At 35.5% G+C, this 24308-nt stretch overlaps 1 protein-coding gene across 1 annotated transcript in view; it reads right to left on the minus strand.

Annotated features, from left to right (window-relative positions):
- TTC6 (tetratricopeptide repeat domain 6) overlaps positions 1-21836 on the minus strand; it is a gene marked incomplete at both ends in the record, with an annotated part of 192057 nt that extends 170221 nt beyond the window's left edge. Inside the window, one exon of the mRNA XM_081292914.1 lies at positions 20892-21836. Within this exon, the coding sequence (XP_081149040.1) occupies positions 20892-21836 (945 nt within the window). The remainder of the gene's footprint in view (positions 1-20891) is intronic.
- Positions 21837-24308: the final 2472 nt, after the last annotated feature.

A 24308-nucleotide genomic window follows, 5' to 3' on the forward strand; every position in this document is an offset into this window, starting at 1 on the left:
TGGAATATATTACCTTCAGAGACAGTTTGCCATTCACAAAAGAAAAACTGTCTTTCTTCTTAATTAATACACCTGGATTTCTGACCCAAGTTGGTTACACTCCAATCATTGTGCACCCATTTTATCATTTTATTCATAAGGCATTGCTCTAAGTGATATTTGGTTGTTTCTAAAAAATATCCAACCCACTCCAAAGACTGAACACTTGATAAGACAGAAGCAAAAAAGAATGCACTGTGACAGTCAATAATATTGAGCACTTACAGTGTGTCAGGCATTGTGAACACTTTAAAACAATTCAATTTAGTTGTCACAACAAACAACATGGTAGTTATATTACTCCAACTCTACGAATTTAAAAAAACAAACAAACTGGAGCTAGGAAAGGTGGTTAAGAGTTTGAAAAGGCATGGGGGTAGGAATGAGGGTAGAATGAATTGGACATTGTTACTCTATGTGCATACCCAACTACATGATATGTGTGGTTCTACATCATGTGCAACCAGAATAATTAGAAGTTATACTCCATTTATGATGTGTCATTCTACTGTCATGTATAATTAATTAGAACAATTTTTTTAAAAACTTAAAAAAAAAGAGTATGAAAAGGGGCAGCCTTCAATTGTGGACTAAAAAGAGCAGTGATTTTGTAGCAAAGTCCTTTACCAATGCCCATGAATGAAATATTGGGTGGTGGTAGTGTCATATGAATGTTTCTAAATGCCTTTGTACTTCTTGGGAATTCATAGTCTCATTTCATTATCCTCTGTTGGTTTCCATTCAGAGTATTTGGGGCCCCTCCACACTACTGAGTCATGCTGACTAAAACTGGGAGGGAGGAGCAGTTAGAAAAGTAAAAATCAAGAGCAGGGCTACCACATGTCTTCATTACAGATATAGCAGAAAGTTCAAGAGAAAGAAAGGTTACTTGATATTGACAAAAGGTAGTTCTGGAAGGTAAGATCAAGCCTGCTTGGATGCTCATATGCCATAAATTCAAGATATTGTGACTCATTCCTAGCACAGCAGCGAAGTAGCAATGCAGAAACTAAAACACCAGGCATTATTTTTAAACTTCTGGAAACAGCAGAGAAAGGATCCATTTTGTACTTAGAATTTTATCTTTTTTTTTTTTGTCTCTGCTCTTCTGGATCATTCACCTTCTCTATTTAGATAAATATATTTAGCAATTTATGCTTTATCATAAATATTTATCTTTAAAACATTAAAGATAAATATTGTGGTATTTGGATATGATTCTTGCTTTTCCAGTCTATGTCAAAACCTCTGTGCCTGCTAATACTGAACAAGCAAGTGGTTTAAAAGCTAGTGGGGGATTGGGACTGCAGAGACAGTACCTGTAGTGTACACCCCAAGAACAGCCAAAATCACTCACTCACAGCATTCCCAAATCCTTTCACAAGGTAATAAAGTCAGACATTTTATTATTTTGATTCATGAATTTAGAAATTATTTAAGGAACAAATTAAAAAATGGAAAAGTATTATCTCCAATTAACATTAGTAGATTATAGTCAACTATAAAATCTGACATTATTCCCTGTGGGTTAGGAAAAAACATTTTCAATGACTCAAGTCCCTGATTACCTATATTTCTGGGAGGATTACTGCTTAAACTAATTTAACTTTCATCTGAATGTCAACTACATATGTTCTCTTAAACTCATAAGACAAAATTTAAAAAGAGAAAAATTATTTATTCAAAGCTGCTTTATCCTATGTGTGACAATTCTGTCAGTGCCAACTTCTATATTCCTAGACTCATGTTTAATATTTTCTATAGATGCTTTCAAAAAGCTTTCAAAAAGCATCTATAGAAACAGTTATCTTAGACAAGCTTATATAAGAATACCTTGCTTTAAATAAACACTCTTCTAATTGGGAACAAACATACAAAAGAAAGTTTACTTTGGCCATGACCTGATAGACAGTAAGAACCTCAAAATTTATTCTGTAAAACAATTATTTATTCTTATGGCTCAATATTGTAGTGCATGTTGTAAGTTGCCTTTTTAAATAAAGAAATAATGGCCCCCATTAGAAATAACAACAAGGGCTGAGACTGTAGCTCAATGGCAGAGCATTTGCCTAGCACCTGTGAGGCACTGGGTTTGATCCTTGGCACCACATAAAAATAAACAAATAAAATAAATGGATGCTATCCATCTACAACTACAAAAGTAAAAAACATTAAAAATAATGTTACCAGACATTTAAAAAAAGGAAAGGAAAAAAATAACAACAAACATGGATAAGTCAACAAGACTAAAGTCTTGTAAATGTTTTCTTATTATGTTATCAAAAGCTCTCTATGAAATGTATTCACATTTTACAAAAATGAAGAACCAGAAGCAAAATAAATCACACAACAAAACCTCAGAAAGATTTAGGAATGGAAGTAAAGGTACAGATAAGACTGATAACAGACACCCTGGAGACTCTATGGAGCCAAGCAATACATCCTCACACCAACCAGGAGGCAGCAGTGTTAAAACAAAATGTGCTAGCAGGAACTAATACTTCTTCACAAAGAAGCTGAAATTCAGGAAACACTCCTGGGGGTGGGGGGCGGAGGAGACTATGAGGAAAAAAGCAAGAGAAAAATAATCATTCCAGAGGCCAAATTTACCAATAATAGAAGTTCCAGAAAGAGAAACTTAAGGAAAAAAGGAGATACTTTAAAAGAAATAGTAAGAAATTTTCTTGAACTAAAGGAAGAATTATGGGGATAAAAGGACTACTGAGGACCCGACACTGATGAATTGAAAGGGAAGCTCATATCAAGTTATGTTACTGTAAAACTTCAGAAAGCCTGAGACAAAATAAGTTTCTAAGAAAGAAGGGGGAAAGTTACCAAAAACAGAACAGAAATGAGACGTCATTTAATTTCCTACCAGCAGATACAAGTTCAGAAGAAGATAGAACCACACTTCTAAACTTCTGAGTAAAATGATTTCCAACCTAGAATTCTACCACCAGCCAAACTATTATTTTTTTAATAGTTTTTTTAGTTGTTGATGGACATTATTTTATTCACTTATTTATATGTGGTGCTAAGAATAGAAACCAGTGAGGCAAGCACTCTATCACTGAGCCACAACCCCCACCCCAAACTATCATTTTAGGTTGCACAAAATAATGAAATCTTCAGATTGTATACACACACACACCATATATAGAATATAAATCACACACATACTTCCCATCTTCCCATGTCCACTTTCTTGATAGTAAATCAAGAAAAGAAGATGTGGAACCCAATCAACAAGTGAAACCAGATGCAGCTAAGTAGCAGGCCAGAGAGCAATCAATCCTGATTAAACCAGAAGATCAAAAGCTCCAAGAGGAATATCTCAGAAAAAGAATAGGAGAGATTACCTGATGTGTCTGAATATATGAAGAAAACATTTTTACTTGTATAAATAAATAGTTTAACGATAAATTAGTGCTGTGTACATAGAAAACTAAGTAATGGGAAGGGAATAACCACTAACTCCAGAAAAAATCATAGGGAAAAGCCTATGACAGATTCCAGAAAATATTTTCCCAGAAGAGTGAGCATGAATAAATAAATAAAATAAATAAAATATTTCAAATGAGAAAAATTATAATTCACTATACTGGAATATAGGAAAGAAAATCTATGTACCATGAGGATGGGTAGTAGTAAAAGCAATTAATCATCATATTCAATAACAGGAAATCAATAGATACTGTCAATTATCAGGGAAAATCAGAAACTAATGGCATTAAAATATTATTTAAAATATAAATATATGCCTCTAAAAGGTTGGAAAGCAGGTGTCTCATTAGAGAAGGAATGGAAAGGAATGGAAAGGTTTGACAAGGAGCTGTCATTATAAGCCCAGTACTATACTGACTTTTTAAGCTATGTTTATATACTGCTTCCACAAAACTTAAAAAATAACAAAAAAGTAAGATAGTAAATAACCAAAAAAAATTGTCTATTTCTCGTAGCTTCAACCCCCTCCCCTGCACCTATCTCCAGTAAGCTTTTCCCCTCAGCATATAAACATCCTATTTTTAAGAATACCCTCATAAAACCTCTTTCTATCAGTTTATCTTACTGCAAATGATTCTGTGATCTGATCCTGTCACTCCTTAACCTGCTCCAAGGTATTAAGTTGATTCAAATGAAATTTCTGACTTGATGATTCTTTACCTACAAAAATAACAATTTTGTATGGTTCAGCTTACCGGCTCCCTGTCATCACCACCCCCAAATTCTGAATCCATCACCGGACTGTCTCGCTGTCAGTTTAATTTGGGCCCTGCTCTCCAACCACACTGCCCCTGCCTTAATTTAGACACTCTTCACTTCTTTCTGGGTCAAGGCTTCAGCTCCTAATTCTTGCTTCCCACCAGTCCATGGTAGCAATACCTCCAGAATGATCTTTCTAAAACATTAATTGCACCACATCACTCACCTGCTTAAAATCCTTCAGTAGCATCCCACTGCCATCAGAATCAAACCTCAACTCCTTTCTGCAGTCTACGCACTGACCACCCTCTGCCATTCCAGCTCCCCTCCCTGCAGGCTCTGTACCTCACCTGACTTGACCCCGGCATTGCACACAGTACTTGAGTCATGCCAAACAACTCACAAGCAGAAATGTTCCATTTTTATATACTAAGATATACTTATGGGAGATTATACATCCCTAATATCTGGCTCCTTGAGGGCAGTTATAACTATTTATGAAAGGAATATTTAATGTTTTCATAAATGATCCAAAAATGAATCGTGGAAAAAAAAAAAGATCGGCAGGTAGATAGGTAGGTATTCCATTTCTTGTAAGAGCAAAGTAAAAATTTAAAAGGCTACATTTGCTTAAATATTCAAATGGACAGTGACAGGAAACTAAGAACAACTTATAAACTGTATTGACATGAATGAGAGAAAGAGAACAAAAGGATGTCAAAGAAAAAAAAGAAAAGAGAAGCAGGGCAGGAGATGGGGGTCTGGGAAGAATAGCTTCATCTCAGTTTTACAATGTAACAACTAGGTGAAGAAAATTCATAAACTGCAATTCATCCATGGACAGAAATTAATCTCCATTCCCCCCTCAAAAAAAAAGCCATAAACTAAGATCTTACATTTGGCCTTAGAGAATATATATATACCAAGTACCAATGCTTCTATTTGTGTTCTTGGGAAGAACTTCGTCATTAAGTCTTAAAAGCTGTCCAACTAGTTCTCAAACTAGTGCCCCATCCAACAAAAGTTTAAATAGGTTTGGAGTTTTGTTTAAACTGACAGCTGTGGTTCAAAAATCCCCCGAGGTCAGCAGTATAGTTTGCATTTTAAATAATCAAACTGCCCAAAGGTATTCTGTGGTTCTATGGTTGTTATTTTTTATTCTGATTTGCAAAGGATCTGGTTAATAGCTCCATGGAAGAATATGACTTATTCAAATGCAAAAATACTTTATAATATCCCTAAACCAATAAAAACAGAAAAGAAAGAAAAGAGCAGTTATTCCTCACCTATTTGCTGTGCAGACATCCAACAACCATATGGACCTAGCAGAGCTGGGAAACAAGATATAACCAAAAAGGGCCTGAGAACCACAGAAGAGATGTCAGCAAAGGCCTGTGTGGAGGAGGCTCACACTTTCCCATAGGAAAGCTTGTGAGGCCCTCCCTTGGAGGCTATTTACTCTCACTTTACAAATAATATTACCAGGCTTATTTATCTAGTTTCTAAGCCTGCGGCAGAATAGAAATAAGATATTAGGAAGAGAGCTGTGGGAGAGGGGCTCCTTACAGCATACTGAAATACTGACTACAAAACGGAGACAGCTGCAGCCTAATGGGAAGGAGGAAACAAAAATTTAAAAAAGAAAACAAAGGAATTCAAAGCACAGCTGAATACAGGGTGTGGGGTGCATAGTTCCCTCACCCAGTGAGACCTTGGGGAATCACTGTAATATAGAATAGCATAAAGAACTGGCATCCAGGGGCTGGGGATGTGGCTCAAGCAGTAGTGCGCTGGCCTGGGATGCGTGCGACCTGGGTTCAATCCTCAGCACCACATACCAACAAAGATGTTGTGTCCGCCGAAGACTAAAAAATAAATTAAAAAAATAAAATAAATTTTAAAAAAATGAAGAGGAAATAAAGGATTTTTTAAAAAAAAAAAAAGAACTGGCATCCAAAATGGTGCCCCCTTTGTCCTCAAGAAAAGAATTGTCTAAGCACTTCTACAGGGTGTACCCACACTAGGTAATGGGAGTACAGGGGAAAAGCCTATGACAGATTCCAGAAAATATTCCCCCAGAAGAGTGAGCATGAAAGAAGGCATATGTCCTTAAAAGACTAAAACCTAAATTATCAAGAACACTCAACATCTAAAATGATGCATTTGCTAAGGGACTCTTCTATGGCACTTACAATGTATTTTAGAATCTTGGTGAAATATATATATATATATATATATATATATATATATATATATATATATATATACTTATGTGTTGAAGAACACACCTGTGTTGGTTCTAGACTTTGTTATTATGAATAAAGCATTACTATTATGAAAAAAAGAAATTCTATAGGCAAACCTTAGAACAATAAGAGTTCAGAGATATTATTGGATACATGACCAACATATTGAAAACTAATACAGTAATAAACAATTTGAAAATGTAAATAGAAATGATAAGTCATTTGCAAGAGCAATAAAATCTATAACATGGGTAGGTGTGTGTAGAGTTAAATATTGTAGTTATAATACTATGTCAAACTTGGTGGTTTTCATTACTCAATGTAGTAGTATTTGACACAGTTACTGCATCCTTCCTGAAATACTTTCTTCACTTGGCTTTCAAGACCCTATACACCTTTTCCTGGCTTTCCTCCTGCGTAAGGCACTCCTCAGGGTTTTTTTGTTTTGTTTTGTTTTGTTTTGTTTTGTTTTGTTTTACTAATTCTACTTCTCTCTGCCTCTGAACTCTAGGTGCTTAGATCTCCTCTACTCTATAGCTACACTCATTCCCCTGGTCACCTCTTCCAATCTGATGAATTCAAATAGCATCTGATCATTGATGATCCCCAATTTCTCTAGCCCCAACCTTCCAACTGAACCCTAGAATTGAATTATATTGTATTGTATTATCACTTTTACTTGGAAGTATATTAGGCAGCTCAAAGTTAAAATGTCCAAAATCAACCCCAAAACCTGGTCCACCCTTGTTTAAAATGGAAATTCTGTTAGCTACACACACTAAAAAACATGGATTTGTCCTTGCCCTTTCTCTCCCTCCCTCCCCCGACCCTTTGTCCCTTTTCTTTTTTTCTCTCTCTCCATACATTCAACATGTAAGCAACTTTCAAAGTGTATGCTGAATCAGACTATTTCTCACAGCCTTCTCTACTACCATCACTAACCACAGTTGTCTCAGGCCACTATCATCTTTCACATGTGTTATTGCAATAGGCAATGGCTCTTCCTTCCTTCCCCATTTCCCATCTATAATCTAATGTCCACACAATAGTCATCTGATCCTTTTTAAAACAAGATGAGATAATGTCATGTCCTTGCTCAAAATCCTTCAATGTCTTTCCATGTCACTCAGTGAAATCCAAAGTTCTACTTGTGGGCAAGATTCTCACATTAGAGATACTCAGAAGAGATGGTACTACTCCCTAAGGACATTTGGAAATGCTGGCAGGGGGGCAGAATTTTGGATTGTCACAATGGGAAAGAATGGAAGTACTACAGGAAATGTGAATGTATTTAACAGACAAGGAAAGCCAGAGATACAGCAGACATACCACAGATCACAAGCTAGTACCATAAAACAAAGAAATGCCCACATCCCTCCTCCATGATTTTTGTGTGTTCTAAAAGGCTTACGTGTAGGAAAAAAAAGAAAACGTTTTATAAATACATGAGGCCAGAATCTAATTCCATTTTATGTATTTAAACATAAAGTGTTATGGGAGGGGAGGGGAGGGGGGATAGTAGAGGATAGGAAAGGTAGCAGAATACAACAGTTACTAGTATGGCATTATGTAAAAATGTGGATGTGTAACCGATGTGATTCTGCAATCTGTATTTGGGGTAAAAATGGGAGTTCATAACCCACTTGAAGCTAATGTATGAAATATGATATGTCAAGAACTTTGTAAGGGTTTGAACAACCAATAAAAAATAAATAAATAAATAAACATAAAGTGTTTCCCTAACATAACCCATAGTTTATTATCCAGTAACACAACTACTGTGTCAATTATAGCAACTAGGCTAGTAATAGTAAGTTACCAAAACAACACACCTGCCTCATTGGTTAACAGTTACATACAAATATGTACATAGGATATATAAAATTCATTTTGTAAACTAGAACCAAACATAATAAAATTAGCAGATGTGAAACATAGTAATAATGAATGTTTCATTAACAGATGAATAGGTTTCAAAATGTTATTGCTAAACTATATAATTTTTAAAGATTTTTAGCAAAGTGACAACAAATTTATGTAATAACAATTGCATATTGAAGTTATTTATTTAATTTTAAATGATTTATTATTGTTTCACCTTGAAACTTTTCATGGAGGTCTCTTTCTCCGTGTCTTCTTGTATTACTCTTTTTTCCAATCCATCCTACAGTCTCATCATCTACAGATCACAAGCTAGTACCATAAAACAAAGAAATGCCCACATCCCTCCCCCAAATGGTATCTGCGTTCATTTTTAAGTACCAGGACTGAACATGCCCTGGCATTTTGAGATTTCAAATTGGGAAATATGTTTTGTTTATTTTGGTTTTGGTTTTTTGATAAATTCTTACCTTTTCCCATGTCACATTAGAGATTTATTTTGAAAAAAGAGGCCTAGCTCATTTCAAGTCTTTAATTGAAATGTAATATACATCTGTACTTCACCTAAAGTTATTTCCAATTTTCTCTTATTGGATACATGTAATTATAGTCTGCTATTATTTTTCAGAACACATCTTCTAGAGCCAATTGCATTGTTCTTTCATTTTTATGGGCTTTCTTGTACATTATCGTTTCTTATATTCATACTCAAAACACCCTCATTATCATTAGATGAAAGCAGCCAATGATTTCATTATGTATTCTAATGTGGTCATTTATAATTATAATTTAATTATGAAGTACTCTCATCTTTCCTGTATGTTACAAATAGAGCATTATATTTACTTTTGACACTACACAAATACATAAAAGATAACTAAGAATTTTTTAAGGACATTAAAAGGGGAAAAACATATCCAGAAAGAAAGGAACACTCAGTCTGACAGTATTGAGGACGACTATGGATCTAGCTCTTGGCTACCTTTGTGACATAATCTCCTAAATACACTTTCTATTCCCATTACTTTGTGCCTCAAACACCACAGGAACAATTCTGCCTTGGAACCTTATACTGTATCTTCCCTCTGCCTAGATTGATGCACACCCCCATACATAAGTTACATGGGTTTCTCCCTTACTGTCTTCAGCCTTCTCCTCAAATGTCATTTTTCCCACTAGTACTGTGAACTCAGGGCCTCACACACTGAGTTACATCTCAATCCTCATGTTCTCTTATGACCCTATCTTGACCATCTTATTTAGGTTTATCTCCACCTCCATTATTCTCTACCTTATTCTGAATTATTCTTCCTTATATTACATATTGCCACATAAGACATTAGTGATTTGTTTACTGTCTATTCCATCTAGTTTTTAAGTCGAAGAGAGGAGGGATTTCATTTGTTCACATCTATTTCTTAGTGCCTAATAAACACCAGTCATGATTGGCACCCAATAACATTTAGTGGATAGAAAAATGCCTTAAAGACCAAAGAGTGTTCTGGTGAGAGTTTGCATTGAGAGGTGGGTTCCTGCTTCCACATTTCTTATCAAGATGCTGAGGACATGCTTTGCACTAGTGAAACCACTGAACTTTCAAATTAGCAAAGATTCAAAGGCACACTAACACAGAAAGCTTGTGAGGATGTAGAGAAACTGATTGGGCTCACGACCAATGGGAATGTAGCTCATTCACTTTGCTAGGACACAGTGCACCAATGCACATTAAAAACAATGCAGCACATTTAACCTGCATTATCTTATTTAAGAACATTTTACCCTCACAGCATGTATGATAAATCCTACCAGCTCTACTGCACAGATGAGAAAATGAGACACCAATAATTTAAGGAATAAATAAATTATAAGTCAAGGATCCCAAGTTAGGTCATCTAACTCTAAACCAGGTCTGGCTCTATTGTTTTCCACTGTCTACTAATCTCCTCTATATGTAACCTTATTCGTTAAAGCTAAAAACTATGTCACATACAGAATCTTTCAATTCCTAGTGCCTAGTACAGTACTAAAGAAATGTTACAGGTGCTCAATAAATCTTTACAGAAAGTAAATAACTCTGTGCTGTGAGGGTCTCACCTATACAGAACATTTTAAACCCTGCCTCAATATCTCTTCTTCCCCCATAACAATGAACTTTGGCACATGAATTTCCAGAAAAGTGACTTCTTTTTTCATTCTCTATGTAGCAAGATGTGGTGATGTGGCTAATTAGGGACTGCTTAAATATAAGCCAAAGTGATAAGCAACTCTGGGCATGTGAGTTCCTTATTAAATGCCTTCCTGCTGGCTAGAATACAGACATGACAGCTGGTGCAGCCATACTGGACCTTGAGGTGACCTTGGGAATGAGGACTCCAGTCAGTGGATTAGATGGCAGGTTCTGGATCCCTGACCCCACACCATATCTATTTTTTCCAACCAAAGAGAAATAAACTTCCATCTTGTTTAAGCCACTATTACTTTGGGTTTTCTGATTGTCTGGACCCATTAGCTAACCAGAACTAGTTCTATAAGGACTGTCACTTACTCCTTATTTCCTTGTAACTTGATATTTGGTTAAACTGATTTGGCTTTGTACTAGTGACAGTCTATATGAATTATACATTCCATTTAGTGTTTTCAAAGATCCCATTGTAAATGGATATTTAATAAGCCTTTTCATTTAACCCTAAAGAGCAATAGAACAGTCGTGCATAAAAAGCCATTATTGAGTAAACTGATAATCACTTTCCAGGGTAATAACTGATTCTCAGAGACTATACAATGAGACAGGTCTCAACAGCATAATGAAAGCAGAACAATGAAAAAGTGTCTCAGCTGTCTCAATCTTTCATTTCTTCATAACCCTATTTTCAATGATTAAGAGATGAAGAGCTTGAGACTCAAGATGTTCTTGAGGGGAAATCTTGCTAAAATGATGAGGTCTGGCTTTATTATAATCTGCTCCTGTGTGCCTAATAAATTTATAGTAAGCCAAGCAAAGGACAGGAATTTTTTTATTGTATTATCTGTGAGGTCTAAAGAAAAGATAGGCTACTTCTTTCAAATGGGTGAAGCAGTGGAGGGTACAGGGAATGTTACTTATTACCAAGACAAAATAAATCTGATGACCAGTATGCCAATTTACAGTTCACCATATATAGTCATCAATCGGGTAGCACTCCTTTAATAATATCTAAATTATTGACTCTTCCTCCTGGGAATTCCTGGTTAGGCCAATGACATGTCTCATTCTCTCAAGTTGAGAATTCTCAACAGGGCCCTAAATCATCATAAGTAATAAAATTTCAAATATTACAGTAGCTCTTCTTCCCCAAAAAAGATGGGGACTCATATCCTATTCCCATTGGACCAAGGAAAGAAAGTACTTCTGGGTATTCACTTTGAGAGTAGTTCAAATATTTCCAAAAAAATAAAATTAGTCAGATTGAGTGAAAGTGAGCCAGCCTGTTACTGCACCAGTGATGGAAGATAAAGATTTTATCTTCTATTCATATCAACATCAACCTAAGATGGCAGAATCAGTGATTTGGGGCTGAATGTAACTGGTTAGTAGTCACAAAACAAATTTATAATGTTCTCACTGTCATTTGTTCCACCTGTATCCTTTTACTTTGATGAAAGAATGTGGTAGCTTGGGAGACCAGCCCAAATCCCATCCCATGCCCACCATCTTTACCAACATCACAGTGCTCTGAGAGCAAATCCTTGTTTCTTGCTGACTTTTCCCAACGCCCAGATGTGCTCAACTTAGAAGTTACTAGCAAGAGGTTATGGGAACACACCACCAGCACAGAGGAATGCAGTGGTCCTCCCACTAATGCAGAGATTTAGGAGCAGAGATATCACAATGAAAAACAGTTCTGGGTAGTTTGGTTCTACATCGTAAGGTAACAAGGGGGGAAAAGAAAGGAAAGATGGGGATTGTAGAGTAAAGAAAGTACCATCAGCATTATATAATACAAATAAAAACAGTTCTGGACTGGTTGACAGAAGAACTGAATAGTTCTACTCCCAACTATGTTAATTCGCTGTATGGCCTTGCAAAGTCACTTTCCCTCAATGGATTTTGGTTTTGTTATCTATAACACAAAGTTTATATATAATTTATATATAAATTTTTTAAAAAGTATATATAAATTTAAACACACACACACACACACACACACACACAACATACATAAATCAGGTGACCTTTCAGCTCTATATACTGTTTTAGTAAAAAAAAAAAAAAAAAAAAAAAGGGGGGGTAAGGAAATACTAAAAGAAAATTCACAAGAACTCTGAAATGTCTTTTCCATATGAGAACATAAATATGTCAAGGAACATTTACTAAATAAATGCTGATAACCACTAAATCATACATAAAATAAATCCTAGTATGTCCAGAATTTTTTTAAAAAAACTATTTTTAGCTTCATTTGATAAATTAAAAACAAAATTTTCCTACCATGATTATAAAGAAAATATATGTGGCAAATTTTGTTAAGCCATTTCTCTCCATTATCATGAGACCAAAATTCAGGACACTCTACAATGGAAATAAAAGAATATTCTCCCTAAAATAAAACAAATATCTCACACAATTAGAAAATGTACTGTTCAGTCTCTTCTACTGTTTTCATTTGGGATAAAAGATGCTTAAACACGACTGTGGTTGGCTAGTTCTCGATTTTTATTTTATTACCAAAACTGTTTATCTACCCATCCTTGAAACCCATATGTTTACCTATCCTGCTTTAAAACAAACACTGTAAAGAATACAGCTGCCTAGCTTCAGACTGTTTACAGCTACAGAATGGTTGACTTCAATCACAAACAAACACTGTGCTTTTCAGTAAAAAAAAAATAAACAGCTTCCATGTACAATAAGTGAATGTGTAATCTAACTGGGATATTCTGTTCAATCAAACTGTTGTCCAGGTAGCCTTATTATTCTAAGCCTGCTATAACTTTAAAATTATATATGCTCTTTCCTCTAGTTTTACACAAAATAAAGGAAAATGATGATTTGAAGGTATAAAAAATTACCCTTAAAGAAGACTTGTAACACCCAACAATGTTACAGTGGCAATTAGTGATGGATTTTAACTATGCAGTATCAGCTAGTGTCCACCTCACCTCCCACTCCAAGAGATTCTAAGGCCTTGGGTCAGTCCTTGACATTGAAAAGCATTTAAAAGGTCTACATTATCAAATAAAAGTGAAACTGAGTTATGTATTAAATAATAATCCATAGAATAGGGAAGAGATGCTTTTATCCTAAATATTCAAATAATTTTACCTGAAATAGCCAGTGAAAATTAAATTTTTAACATTTTAAAATTCTTTTTAAATTCTTTACTTTACCTCTCATGTGCAGACAAATGCTGACACATGAGAAAATCCATCACTTTGCACCTGAACTTTGTCCTTTGTAGTTTAGGACTTAATTACATAAACAAGCAAAAGAAAAAATCACTGTTGGTAGTATGTGTACTATGAAAAACAGAAAACATATATCTGAATTCTGTAGTAAAATAGAATTTCACTTGTCAAGTAACACTATATTTCAATCCTTCAAAGATATTCTTATGGAAAATAAACTGCACTTGTATCCAACAAAGAATAGGTCTATTTTGAAAAAATAACTTCTGACTTGTTTCAAAATTATTACTATAATCAAAGCAACTGAAGGAATAGGAATTCTCTTGCAATAAAAAAAATAAATAATACATAAGCATTTTGTATTTACTGAAAGCATCAAAATGTCATGTGCAAGATTTTAAAACGTCACAGAAAAAAATAAACTGTAAATTTATTTGGAAATAATCAGATAATTTCTTAATCATCACATAATTTGTACTAGCATAAGCTGTTACATCTATGAGGACAATAAAGTACAGCACAAAGTGTAGTAAATTTGCCTATCATACTGAATTGAAAAGATTTGCCAAACTAGTCTCTCCCACTTATACTTTTGTCATTTAAGCAATATGAATTGCTTTTCTCTGTCCAGTTCTAGTTGATTCTCTGATTTATACCCTCCCATAATCAAAAATTTGTTCCTAAGATGGGGAAAACTGAAATTTGAAAAACAAAGAGCCAAGAAAATGTTTAAGTACTATGGAACAATATATAGCTCTATAAGGAATACATATTGATATTCATCAGTGTGTCAAAAAATAAGTTACAAAATAATATGTATAGACATTTATTTTTATAAAAAAAAAACCCTGTGTGTGTGCCTGTGTGTATGCATACTTGTACTAAGAATTGAGATCAGTGTAGAGGGTAAAGAAGTATTGGTTATTTGGGAAAGTTAAAGAAGGCATAGAAGAATATATACGAGTTGAGTATCCTTTAGCCAAAATGTTTGAGACCAGAATGTTTCAGTATTGGAATTTTGTTTGTTTTGTTTTATTTTCAGAATATTCACATGAACTATCCCTTGATCATCCTTAATCTAAAAATCCAAATCCAAAATCTGAAATATGTTTCCTTAGGGGATTTAAAACTTCAGATTAGGGAGGTTCAATCTGTATTATTATTTCCTTATGTCTCTTCTTACAACTCATAAAATGAATTGTAAACTTTTTAAAGAATCTGTGAAGATGTTTGGGCTGGGGGTATAGCTCAGTAATAGAGTGTTTGCCTCTCATATGTAAAACAAAAAAATTTAATATGCTAATATCTTTAATTATTAAAGTTTTCGTTTTGAGACAACTGTAAATTCTCATTCAATTTTAAGAAACAATACAGAGAGATCCTTTTAAGCTGGTATGATGCTGTGCATCTGAAGTCCTGTCTACTTGGGAGACTGAGGCAGAAGGATTGCTTTAGCCCATTTGTTTGGAAAACACATGTTTTGACTAGCCTGGACAACATAGTAAGACCCCTAGCTCAATAATAATAATAACAACAATAATAATAATAATAATAGTAATAGTAATACAAAGAGGTCTGGTATACACTTTACTCAGCTTTTTCCAATGATGAAATTGTGCAAAATTTAATTCAATATCACAGCAAGAATACCAATGCTGGCAGAGTCAGGATACAAATACATTTGCATCACCACAATTTTTTCATCTTTCCCTTGTAAAGCCACACATATTTTCCACTCACCTTCCTCCACCAAAATTCATCCTTAATTTCTGGCAGCCATAATTCTGTTTTCTATTTCAGCAAATTTGTCATTTTAAGACTACTGTATAAATAGAATCATACAATATCTAACTTTTGTAGACTTGTGATTTTTCTTCAGAATAATTCTCTGGACATTCATCCAAGTTGTTGCAGGTATTAACACTTCATTTCTTTTTATTGTTGTCTTTTGAAGGACATGTGGATTGTTCCCAGTTTGGGGTTATCTCTATTAAAGTAGGTATGAGAGGGCTGGGGATGTGGCTCAAGCGGTAGCGCGCTCGCCTGGCATGCGTGCGGCCCAGGTTCGATCCTCAGCACCACACACCAACAAAGATGTTGTGTCCGCGGAGAACTAAAAAATAAATATTAAAAAAAAAATTCTCTCTCTCTCTCTCTCTCTCTCTCTCTCCCCTCTCTCACTCTTTCTTTAAAAAAAATAAATAAAGTAGGTATGAGAAACTATATCAGATTTTTGTGTAAGAATACTTTTTCCTTTCTCTGAGATAACTGTCCAAGAGTGTAACTGCTGGGTCACATGGTACTAGCATGCTTACTTTTTAAAGAAACTGACAAACTATTTTCCAAGGTAGACATACTATTTTGTTTTCCTACCAACACTAGTATATCTCCATCATTGCTAGTATTTGTCATCATCACTATTTTTTATCTTAGGCATTCTGATATGTAGGTGATGATATCTCATTATGGATTTAACTTACATTTTCCTAATGATGGTGTTGAACATCTTTTCTTGTACTTACATGCCATCTGCATATTCTATTTGGTGAAATGTCTAATGATGGGGGGTTTTGCCCATTTTCTAATTGGATGTTTTACTGTTGAGTCTTGAAAATTCTTTATAATTCTAGATACTGGTCCTTTACTAGAAATGTGGTTAGCAAATATTTCCTAACATTCTACAGTTTGTTTTTTCATACTCTTTAACAGGTTCTTTTACAGAGAAAAAAAAAGCTTAATATGGATATAATCTAAATTGTCAAATTTTCTTTATGGATCATTCTTTTAGTGTGAAGTCTAAGCTCTCTTTGCCTAACCATACATCCAGAAGCTTTTCTCCTATTTTTTTTCTGAAGGTTTTATGGCTTTACAATCAAGTTAATTTTTGTATAATGCATGACACTTAGGAAAAGGTTTATTTTTTTTTCCTGTGGACATCCACTTTTTCCAGTATCATTTGTCACAAAGATTTTCAGTCTTTCATTGCTTTTGCACCTCCGTCAAATCAGTTTGTGTGGATCTCTGTGTGATCTATTCTGCTCCAGATCAGTGTGTCTCTGTCTCCACTAACAGCACACAGTCTTGATTACTGTATCTATATAAAACTTGAAATAAGGTACACTGATAACTTTCAACATTATTCTTCTTTTTCAAAGTTATTTTAGCTTACTGTTGTATTTGCTGTTAAGTACAATACAATTTGCTAGGATCAAATGGCTTTGAACATACTTAAAAGTAGATATCTTTTACTTATTCCAGTAATTCAGCTGTTATCCCAACTTAGATATTTGATTACTGATCTAATACTTTTCCTCTTTCCTAAAGTATACATTTAGTGCTATAAATGTCCTCCTCAGCATTGCTTTACATGTGGTCCACAAATTTGATATGTTATACCTAGAAAACGCAAAAGAATGAAGGTCTATTTACATAGCCATAGTTTTGTTTACTGCAAACTTTCTTCTTTCCCAGTTCTCCAAAAATTTTTTTTCCTTCCTGATTAGAGCTCTTCCTTTGGCCATGCTTTCAGGGTAGGACAAAATCTCTTAGTTTTCTTTAATCTGAGACCATCTTTGTTATGGTTTAGATATAAAGTATTCCCCAAAAGCTCATGTGTGAGATAATGCAAGAAAGTTTAGAGGTGAAATGATTGGGTGATGAAAGCCTAAACCTAATCAATATATTAAGCCTCTTGAATGGATTAACTGGGTGGTAACTGTAGGCATGTAGAGTGAACCTAGAGGAGGTAGGTCACTGGGCATGTGCCTTTGAGTTTATATTTTGCCCTCTCTCTCTCTCTCTCTCTCTCTCTCTCTCTCTCTCTCTCTCTCTCTCTCTCTCTCTCTCCCCCTGCTTCCTTGTTGCCATATTCTAATCTGCTTTACTCCTCCACATCTTTCCACCATGACTTTCTGCCTCACCTTGGGCCCAGAGCAATGGAGTTAGCTATCTATAGACAAGACCTCATAAACCTTATGGAACGATAAGCCACAAATAAATTTTACTTTGTTTTTGTCGTGTTTTGGTCGCAGAACTTAAAAAGCTGACTAAGACAGTCTTGATTGCCCTTTCATTCCTGAGAGATAATTTCATGGAAACTGAATTGAGCAGACAATTCTTTTCTTTCAGCACTTGAAAAATGTTGTACCCATAACTTTTGACCTGCTGGGTTTCTGATGAGAAATCTATTGTCATTCAAGTTGCTTTCCCTTGTAGGTAACATTATTTTTCTACTTTTGAGATTTTTGTCTGTAACTTCAGTTTTCAGAAGTGTAAATATTAAATGTCTTGTCATGGATTTCTTCAGTTTGGGATTCACTCGTCTTCTTCAATTTGTAGATTTATATTTCTTATCAAATTTGGAGACTTTTTAGCCACTATTTGGTTGAGTACTTTTTCAATCCTGCCTTATCTTTTCTCTCCTTCCAGGACTGTGATGACATGAAGATTACATTTTTTTGTTTAATTTCAGAGGTTTCTAAAAGCCTATAGATTTTTGTTTTGTTTTGAATTTTGTCAGTCTAGTTTCTCTTTTTCACTTGAGGTCAGTCTTATTGTTCTATCTTTGAGTTCATTGATTCTGTCCCCTAGGTTCTCCATTAAGCTGGGGAAACCATCCACACAGTTTTTATTTCAGTTATTGTATTTTTCAGCTTGAAATTTTTCCTTTGGTTCTCCTGAGACTTTTTACTTCTCTGCTAAGACTTTCTATTTTTTCTAATTTTTCAAATATGTTCATAATTATTTACTAAAGCATTTTTGAGGGCTACTTTAAAGTTTTTGTCAGATAATCCAAACATCTCAATACTGGCACCTACTGGTTTTTTTTTGTTGTTGTTGTTGTTTTGTTTTGTTTTGTTTTTTTGAATGAAGGTGTTCTTGGTTCTTGGCATGACAAGCAATTTTTCTATAAAAACTTGAACATTTGAGGTATCATTAAAACTCTGGATCTTATTTAAACTTTCTGTTTTAGGTGGCTTCCTCTGACACTACTCTAATAAAGCACTGGGAATAGGGCAGGCAATGCCTCATTACTGCCAGGTAGGGATAATGATTCAGGTTCCTCATTCAGCCTCCACTAGGATCAGGGTTGGGGGCCTCTTTGTTACTGTTGGATGGGAAAATAGGAGTTCTGATTCCCTATTAGGCTGCTGTTGACACCATCCTGGTTGGAAAGAATAGAAGTACCTCATTACTTACCCTTATTATTATCTTATTATTATCTCATTACCCTTACCATCTCTAGTGACACCACAGGGAATATAGAAAGGATGGCCTCTTTTTTTTTTCTAGTTGTATATAAAGTATATTCAAAAATGGCCTTTTTTTGCTGTACATTGTTCAAAGTTTGGACCCTCCACTGACATCAACCCTTCTTAATTTGGGTCACCAAAGTACCAAAAACAAAAAAAGGATACAAATGAATATTTTAGCAGAATAAAATTTGCTTTCTAATATTCATTATTTATTTGATGTTATTCCTTCATATACCCCAATTCCATTTGAGTCCTCCAAAATGTATTCTTTCTTATGGGCCTTTACCCTGCTATACAACTTTCCTCAACTGTACAGGACCTCTGAGCAAGTTTCTAATACCAGCCCCTCTTTATGTCTAGTAGCTTGACTATGCCATAAAATATATAGCCCATCTTAAAAGAATACTGAGGCCTTTCTCCTCTTTGCTAAGGCCCTTCAGTTGGGCATTCTTAATTCCTTTTCCAAAAAGATTTGCAAAAAAAAAAAAATTAACTAGAAATACTCCATTTAAAATGACTCAAGAAGTCGTGCTGATCTTGTTCAGTAAATGGGGGGGTCCTAATTCAGAATACTTGCGATATTCTGGTCAAAGATGACACTAGAGACTCTAGCTTATATATGTTTTTGTTTCTCTTTATGATCATGTTCCTCAAATCACAGCCAAGAGTGTATTTGGGGGATGAAACTATTTCAAAGACATAATTTGGTGGCAGTATTCTTTGTACAACAATAGATTTGAGGCTGCAGCCAAAAACAGCAGTAGAATCTTCTTCCCCCTTACTATCATTCCCTTTGTCATTCTCAAATAGTCTCTCTGAGTCTCTCTCTCTTTCTCCTTCCCCCCAACCTCCCTTTATTGTGGGACTAATGTTCCCTTGTTACTATTTGCTTTGAATGCTCCCACCAGAGCAAAGTCTATATAATCGACAAAATATCTTAAACTTAAATATGACCCTATCTAACTTTGCTTCCTCTGGGGGACATATCATAGTTGACAAATGGGCCTTCCTGGAAACTATTCCAATCTAGTCTTTACCAGGAGACAACAGGTGGAATTCCAGCTCTACCATGCTTTAGCTGTAGAATCCTTGTGCCAATTCTTCAGTCTTACTAAAGCTAGCAAGCCTCTTAAATAAAACAGGACTTTTACTGGTATCTATTTACCTGATGCTGTTTTTATTAAGAAAAGATGCACATAAAGTGTGTCCCATAGTACTTTGCACACAAGAAGCACGTCTAAGTCTTTATAATTGGAGAGACCTAGGAAATACATTTTTAAATGCTTCAAGAGAACTATTTTCACTGAAAATACAGAATTCTTATCAGTTAAATTTCTTAATTGTAGCATACTGAACTCCTTAGGACAAAAACTCACCTTTATTGTTCTTCATTACTGATAAGGCTAAACAAACAGAAAAAGAGCAAGTTCTTCATATGAAATGCCTGTTATTTCATTACTAAATAATCACAGTTTTTGAAAGTGAAGGTAACCTGTGATTCATTATTCCAGACTTTAGCTAATATAATGATCTTTAAACCAGATTTTGGAATAATCTCCCATATTCCTTCACTTCAAAAAGAAGACACACTCCTTGAATGAAAATTCAAAATTCAAATGAAATACAAAGAAGATCAATGACTCTGTCAATGACTCATCATCATATATGATGTTTTTGTGTTAGAAAACATCATATATGATGAAATATTATATGTAATGGAATAACATGTATCCTAAATAATGTATGCATCAACAGCTTATATCGAATATATGGAACAGATATATAGAGAGATTTATCTATAAAGAGAGATCAGTACATATCTCTCTCTCTACTAAAAGTTGTTTTACCCAGGAAAAACATAACCGTCGTTCTGGTCACCTACTTCCATTTTTATGTCGTAGTTCTGGCCCAGGATGCTCTGTATGAGCTCTCTGATGATCTGGTCAGAGGCCAGCTGGGCCTCCGACTGCAGCGAGGTGATGACCTCCTCGATGGTTTTGGGGATCACTCTGGTGGGCAGCAGCTCAGGCTGGGCGACCTCCTGCACATCCCTAAGCAGGCCACTCTCCCACACTGCTTTGGAAATGGACCCGTCTGCCTCCGACCCCCTGGGGACTGAGCCCTGGCTCGTGAAGTGAGCGCGAATCTTTACTCTCCTCCGCCACCAGCCCGCCTCCCAGTCGCTGTCCTCGCTGGAAATGGAGCTGGTCTTCCTGTCTTTGGCCCTCTGGGCCTCCGAGAACTGAGTTATCTCCTGGTTTGCTTCTTGCTCCTCTGCCAGGTCGACGACCCGCCTGGCCGCTGCGGCCCGCGGGCTCCCGGGACTCAGGCGCGCTCTTGACTTGCCCAGGGACGTGGGCAGCGGCCGCAGGACCACAGGTTTAGATGTGCCGACGTCCGGAGTGATGATCGGCGGTATCTTCTGGATCCTGTACCGCAGGAACGCGGAGCTCCGCAAGTAAAATTCCTGGGGACGAAATGGTCTGGTCTTTCGCACAGCGAAAGCCTCGCTCGGGCTCAAGGGGCGCGCTATCCCTTGGAGCGCCTCCTGCAGGAAGACCCCAGCAGCCGTCGCAGGGACTTTGGCGGGAGGGGACCCTTTGGAAAGGGTTCTGCGAGGGGTGAAGGAACCTTCGCTCCTCTTCTCCCCAGGGCGGGCCGGACGGGGGTGGTGGTCTAGTCCTTCATTTGAAGTCAGGTTAGACGCCAACTTCTGCTTGAATTTGAGAAAGTCCTTTTTAGCCTCCTGGCGAACCTTCTCCAGCTCTTTAAACAGGAGGGATTCTTCTCTGGATTTCAGTCCAAAGTGCTTTTTGAAGGTGGACATCTTGACAAATTTGACCTGTAAAATACCCCCAACACATTAAAACACACACAAAAATATATATATTTTTTAAACAAATTTTTGTTAATACATAAAATTCCAGTTTAGCAAAGCTGCTCATGATAGGGCCTCGTTGTGCTCCTTAGGCAAAACTGCATGAAATAATTTTACATCCACCTACCCTCTTTTCACATGAATCATAAAAACCCTGTAACGCAGTAATGTTTTTCAATAGGAGTTTCCCAAGCTTGGATCTATTTTAACATTTCTTTGTAGTATAATGTGGAGTTCTACTTCCAGGGAAGGAAGAACCTGCTAGGCATAGAAAATCTCAAGTAGCCCCGCTCACAGAGAACAAACCTCACCAACTGACCTGTGGCCAAGGTCCAGCCCACAAACATGGTTTCCAATTGTTCCGTTTTTTAAAAATGTTAATTAATAGCCAACGATTTTAAACTGGGAGATTTTTACATAAAAATCCAGATTTGCAGTTTCAGGGGGCTGGGGAGGGCTGGTGGTGGTAATGGTTCTAGCAATACAAGGGCCAAACAAATGCCTGCTCTTGTGGCTGATAGCTGTTCCCAGGTTCTTCTCTAGCAGGTCCCAGGTGTCTCCCTCCCTTACCCAGCCCAATTCCCTCAATGTGCCACCTGTGCTATAGCAGAGTATACAGAGGGAGGTGATCAGCCTCAAGGTTGAGTACAGACAAATTATAAGCCTTGGATGCTGAATATTTGTACTTTTTCTGTGAGCTACAGAGAACCACTCAAAAATTTTAGAAAAGTGACTTGATAGGACCTGGTGCTTGGGGATATTGATATGGAGTAAATGAAACAATACAGGCAAGAAGGGCACTAACAGCCTCTGTAGCTTGAGCCTTTCCTAGGCTTAAAAATGGAGCAGAGTGAAAACAGAAACATTACAAGGTAAAACTAGTAAGGCCTGCCAATGATTAAGAATAAATAGGAATAACTAAAGCTCCTTCATAATATAGGGACTTCAAGAGGCTGGGAATGTAATTAAGTGATCCAGTGTTTGCCTATTATGCAGGAGGCCCCGGGTTAAATCCATAGCACTAAATAATAACAATATTAATAATAATAATAAGGACTTTGAATCATCATGATGAAGTCTTAGTCATAACCAAGTACATAATAAAATTTGTTATTCATGAATTGTGCACTTCAAAATGGTTAAGAAGGTAAATTTTATGTTATATATTTTACTATTTTAAAAAAACAACTTATTCAACAAAACTAGATATCTAGGATCATAAGTGGATTCTGAGATCTTGAAAGCCAGGCTAACAGGAACTATAAAAAGAGAAGGAGCCGATGACAGATTCCATGGCTCATTTACCTGTGCAAGGTAAAAGGGCTAAGATCAGAAAATTAGGAAAATCAAAAGAATAGAATTCCCCAGAAGCCAAGAAGAGGAGTGTTTCAAGGAATAGGAGTAAAACAATGAAAATAAAAATAGAAATCAATGAATCAGCCAGTAACTTTTTTTTTTAGAAAACCCAAGACCAAAGTCCTTTGAAACACAAAATTAAAATATAAACACCTTCAGAATATCATCATATCACTTGCAGATGTGATTATTCACCTAGAAAACCCAGGTACTAAAAACTATTTTGAACTATAATAGAGTACTGTAAGGGATTTAAATTTTTTTAAATTATATATATAAAATTAATAGCTTCCTTTATACCAAATGGTCCAATTAAAAATATGGTAAAAATTCACTTAAAATTTCTTAAAAGAGCAAAGAGACAAGTATCTGGGCATAAACATAACAAGAAATGTACTAAAACTAGATGAATAACTTTTAAAATTGAATTCAATATTTTATTGAAGTAGATAAAAGACTCAACTACATAGACAATATTCCTTGGTGGAAAGACCAAATAATTATATCAGGTCTTCCCAAAATACTGTATTGGTTTATTACCAATATGAAAATCTAAAAATTACATTTTGGAATTTGAAAAGTAATTCTTAATTCATTTGAAATAATAAATATGACAAATTAGCCAAAGATATGAGAAAGGAAATAATGGAATACTTGTTCCTCAATTAGGAAGCAACAGATCATTAAAACTTATGCAGATATAAGAATTAGAACCAGAACACCGCTGCTAGAATCAATAAGCTGAGAGAAAAAGAATTAAAATAATATAAGTTATATTATTAAGGCCGAATTCAGTTGATGATAAAAGAACTGTTCCATAAGTTTTGCTGAGGCAATTGGTTGACTATTTTGGAAGAGAACCACACCTCATTTTCTACTAGGTGCCAGAATAAACCCAGATATATTTAAAACTTACATGTTGCAAATATTTTATTTTTGCTCTGCATTTCTTTGCTTATTACTTATCCACATTTTGTGGTTGGATTCAGATCAATTGATGAAAAAGTTCTTAGTTACAATGGGAATTCTTTATTTATCATGTAGTTTTGGTAATATGAAGAAAAT

Source organism: Spermophilus citellus (assembly GCF_964194105.1).
Source record: "Spermophilus citellus genome assembly, chromosome: 4".
In the NCBI taxonomy this organism is placed as follows: Eukaryota; Metazoa; Chordata; class Mammalia; order Rodentia; family Sciuridae; genus Spermophilus; species Spermophilus citellus.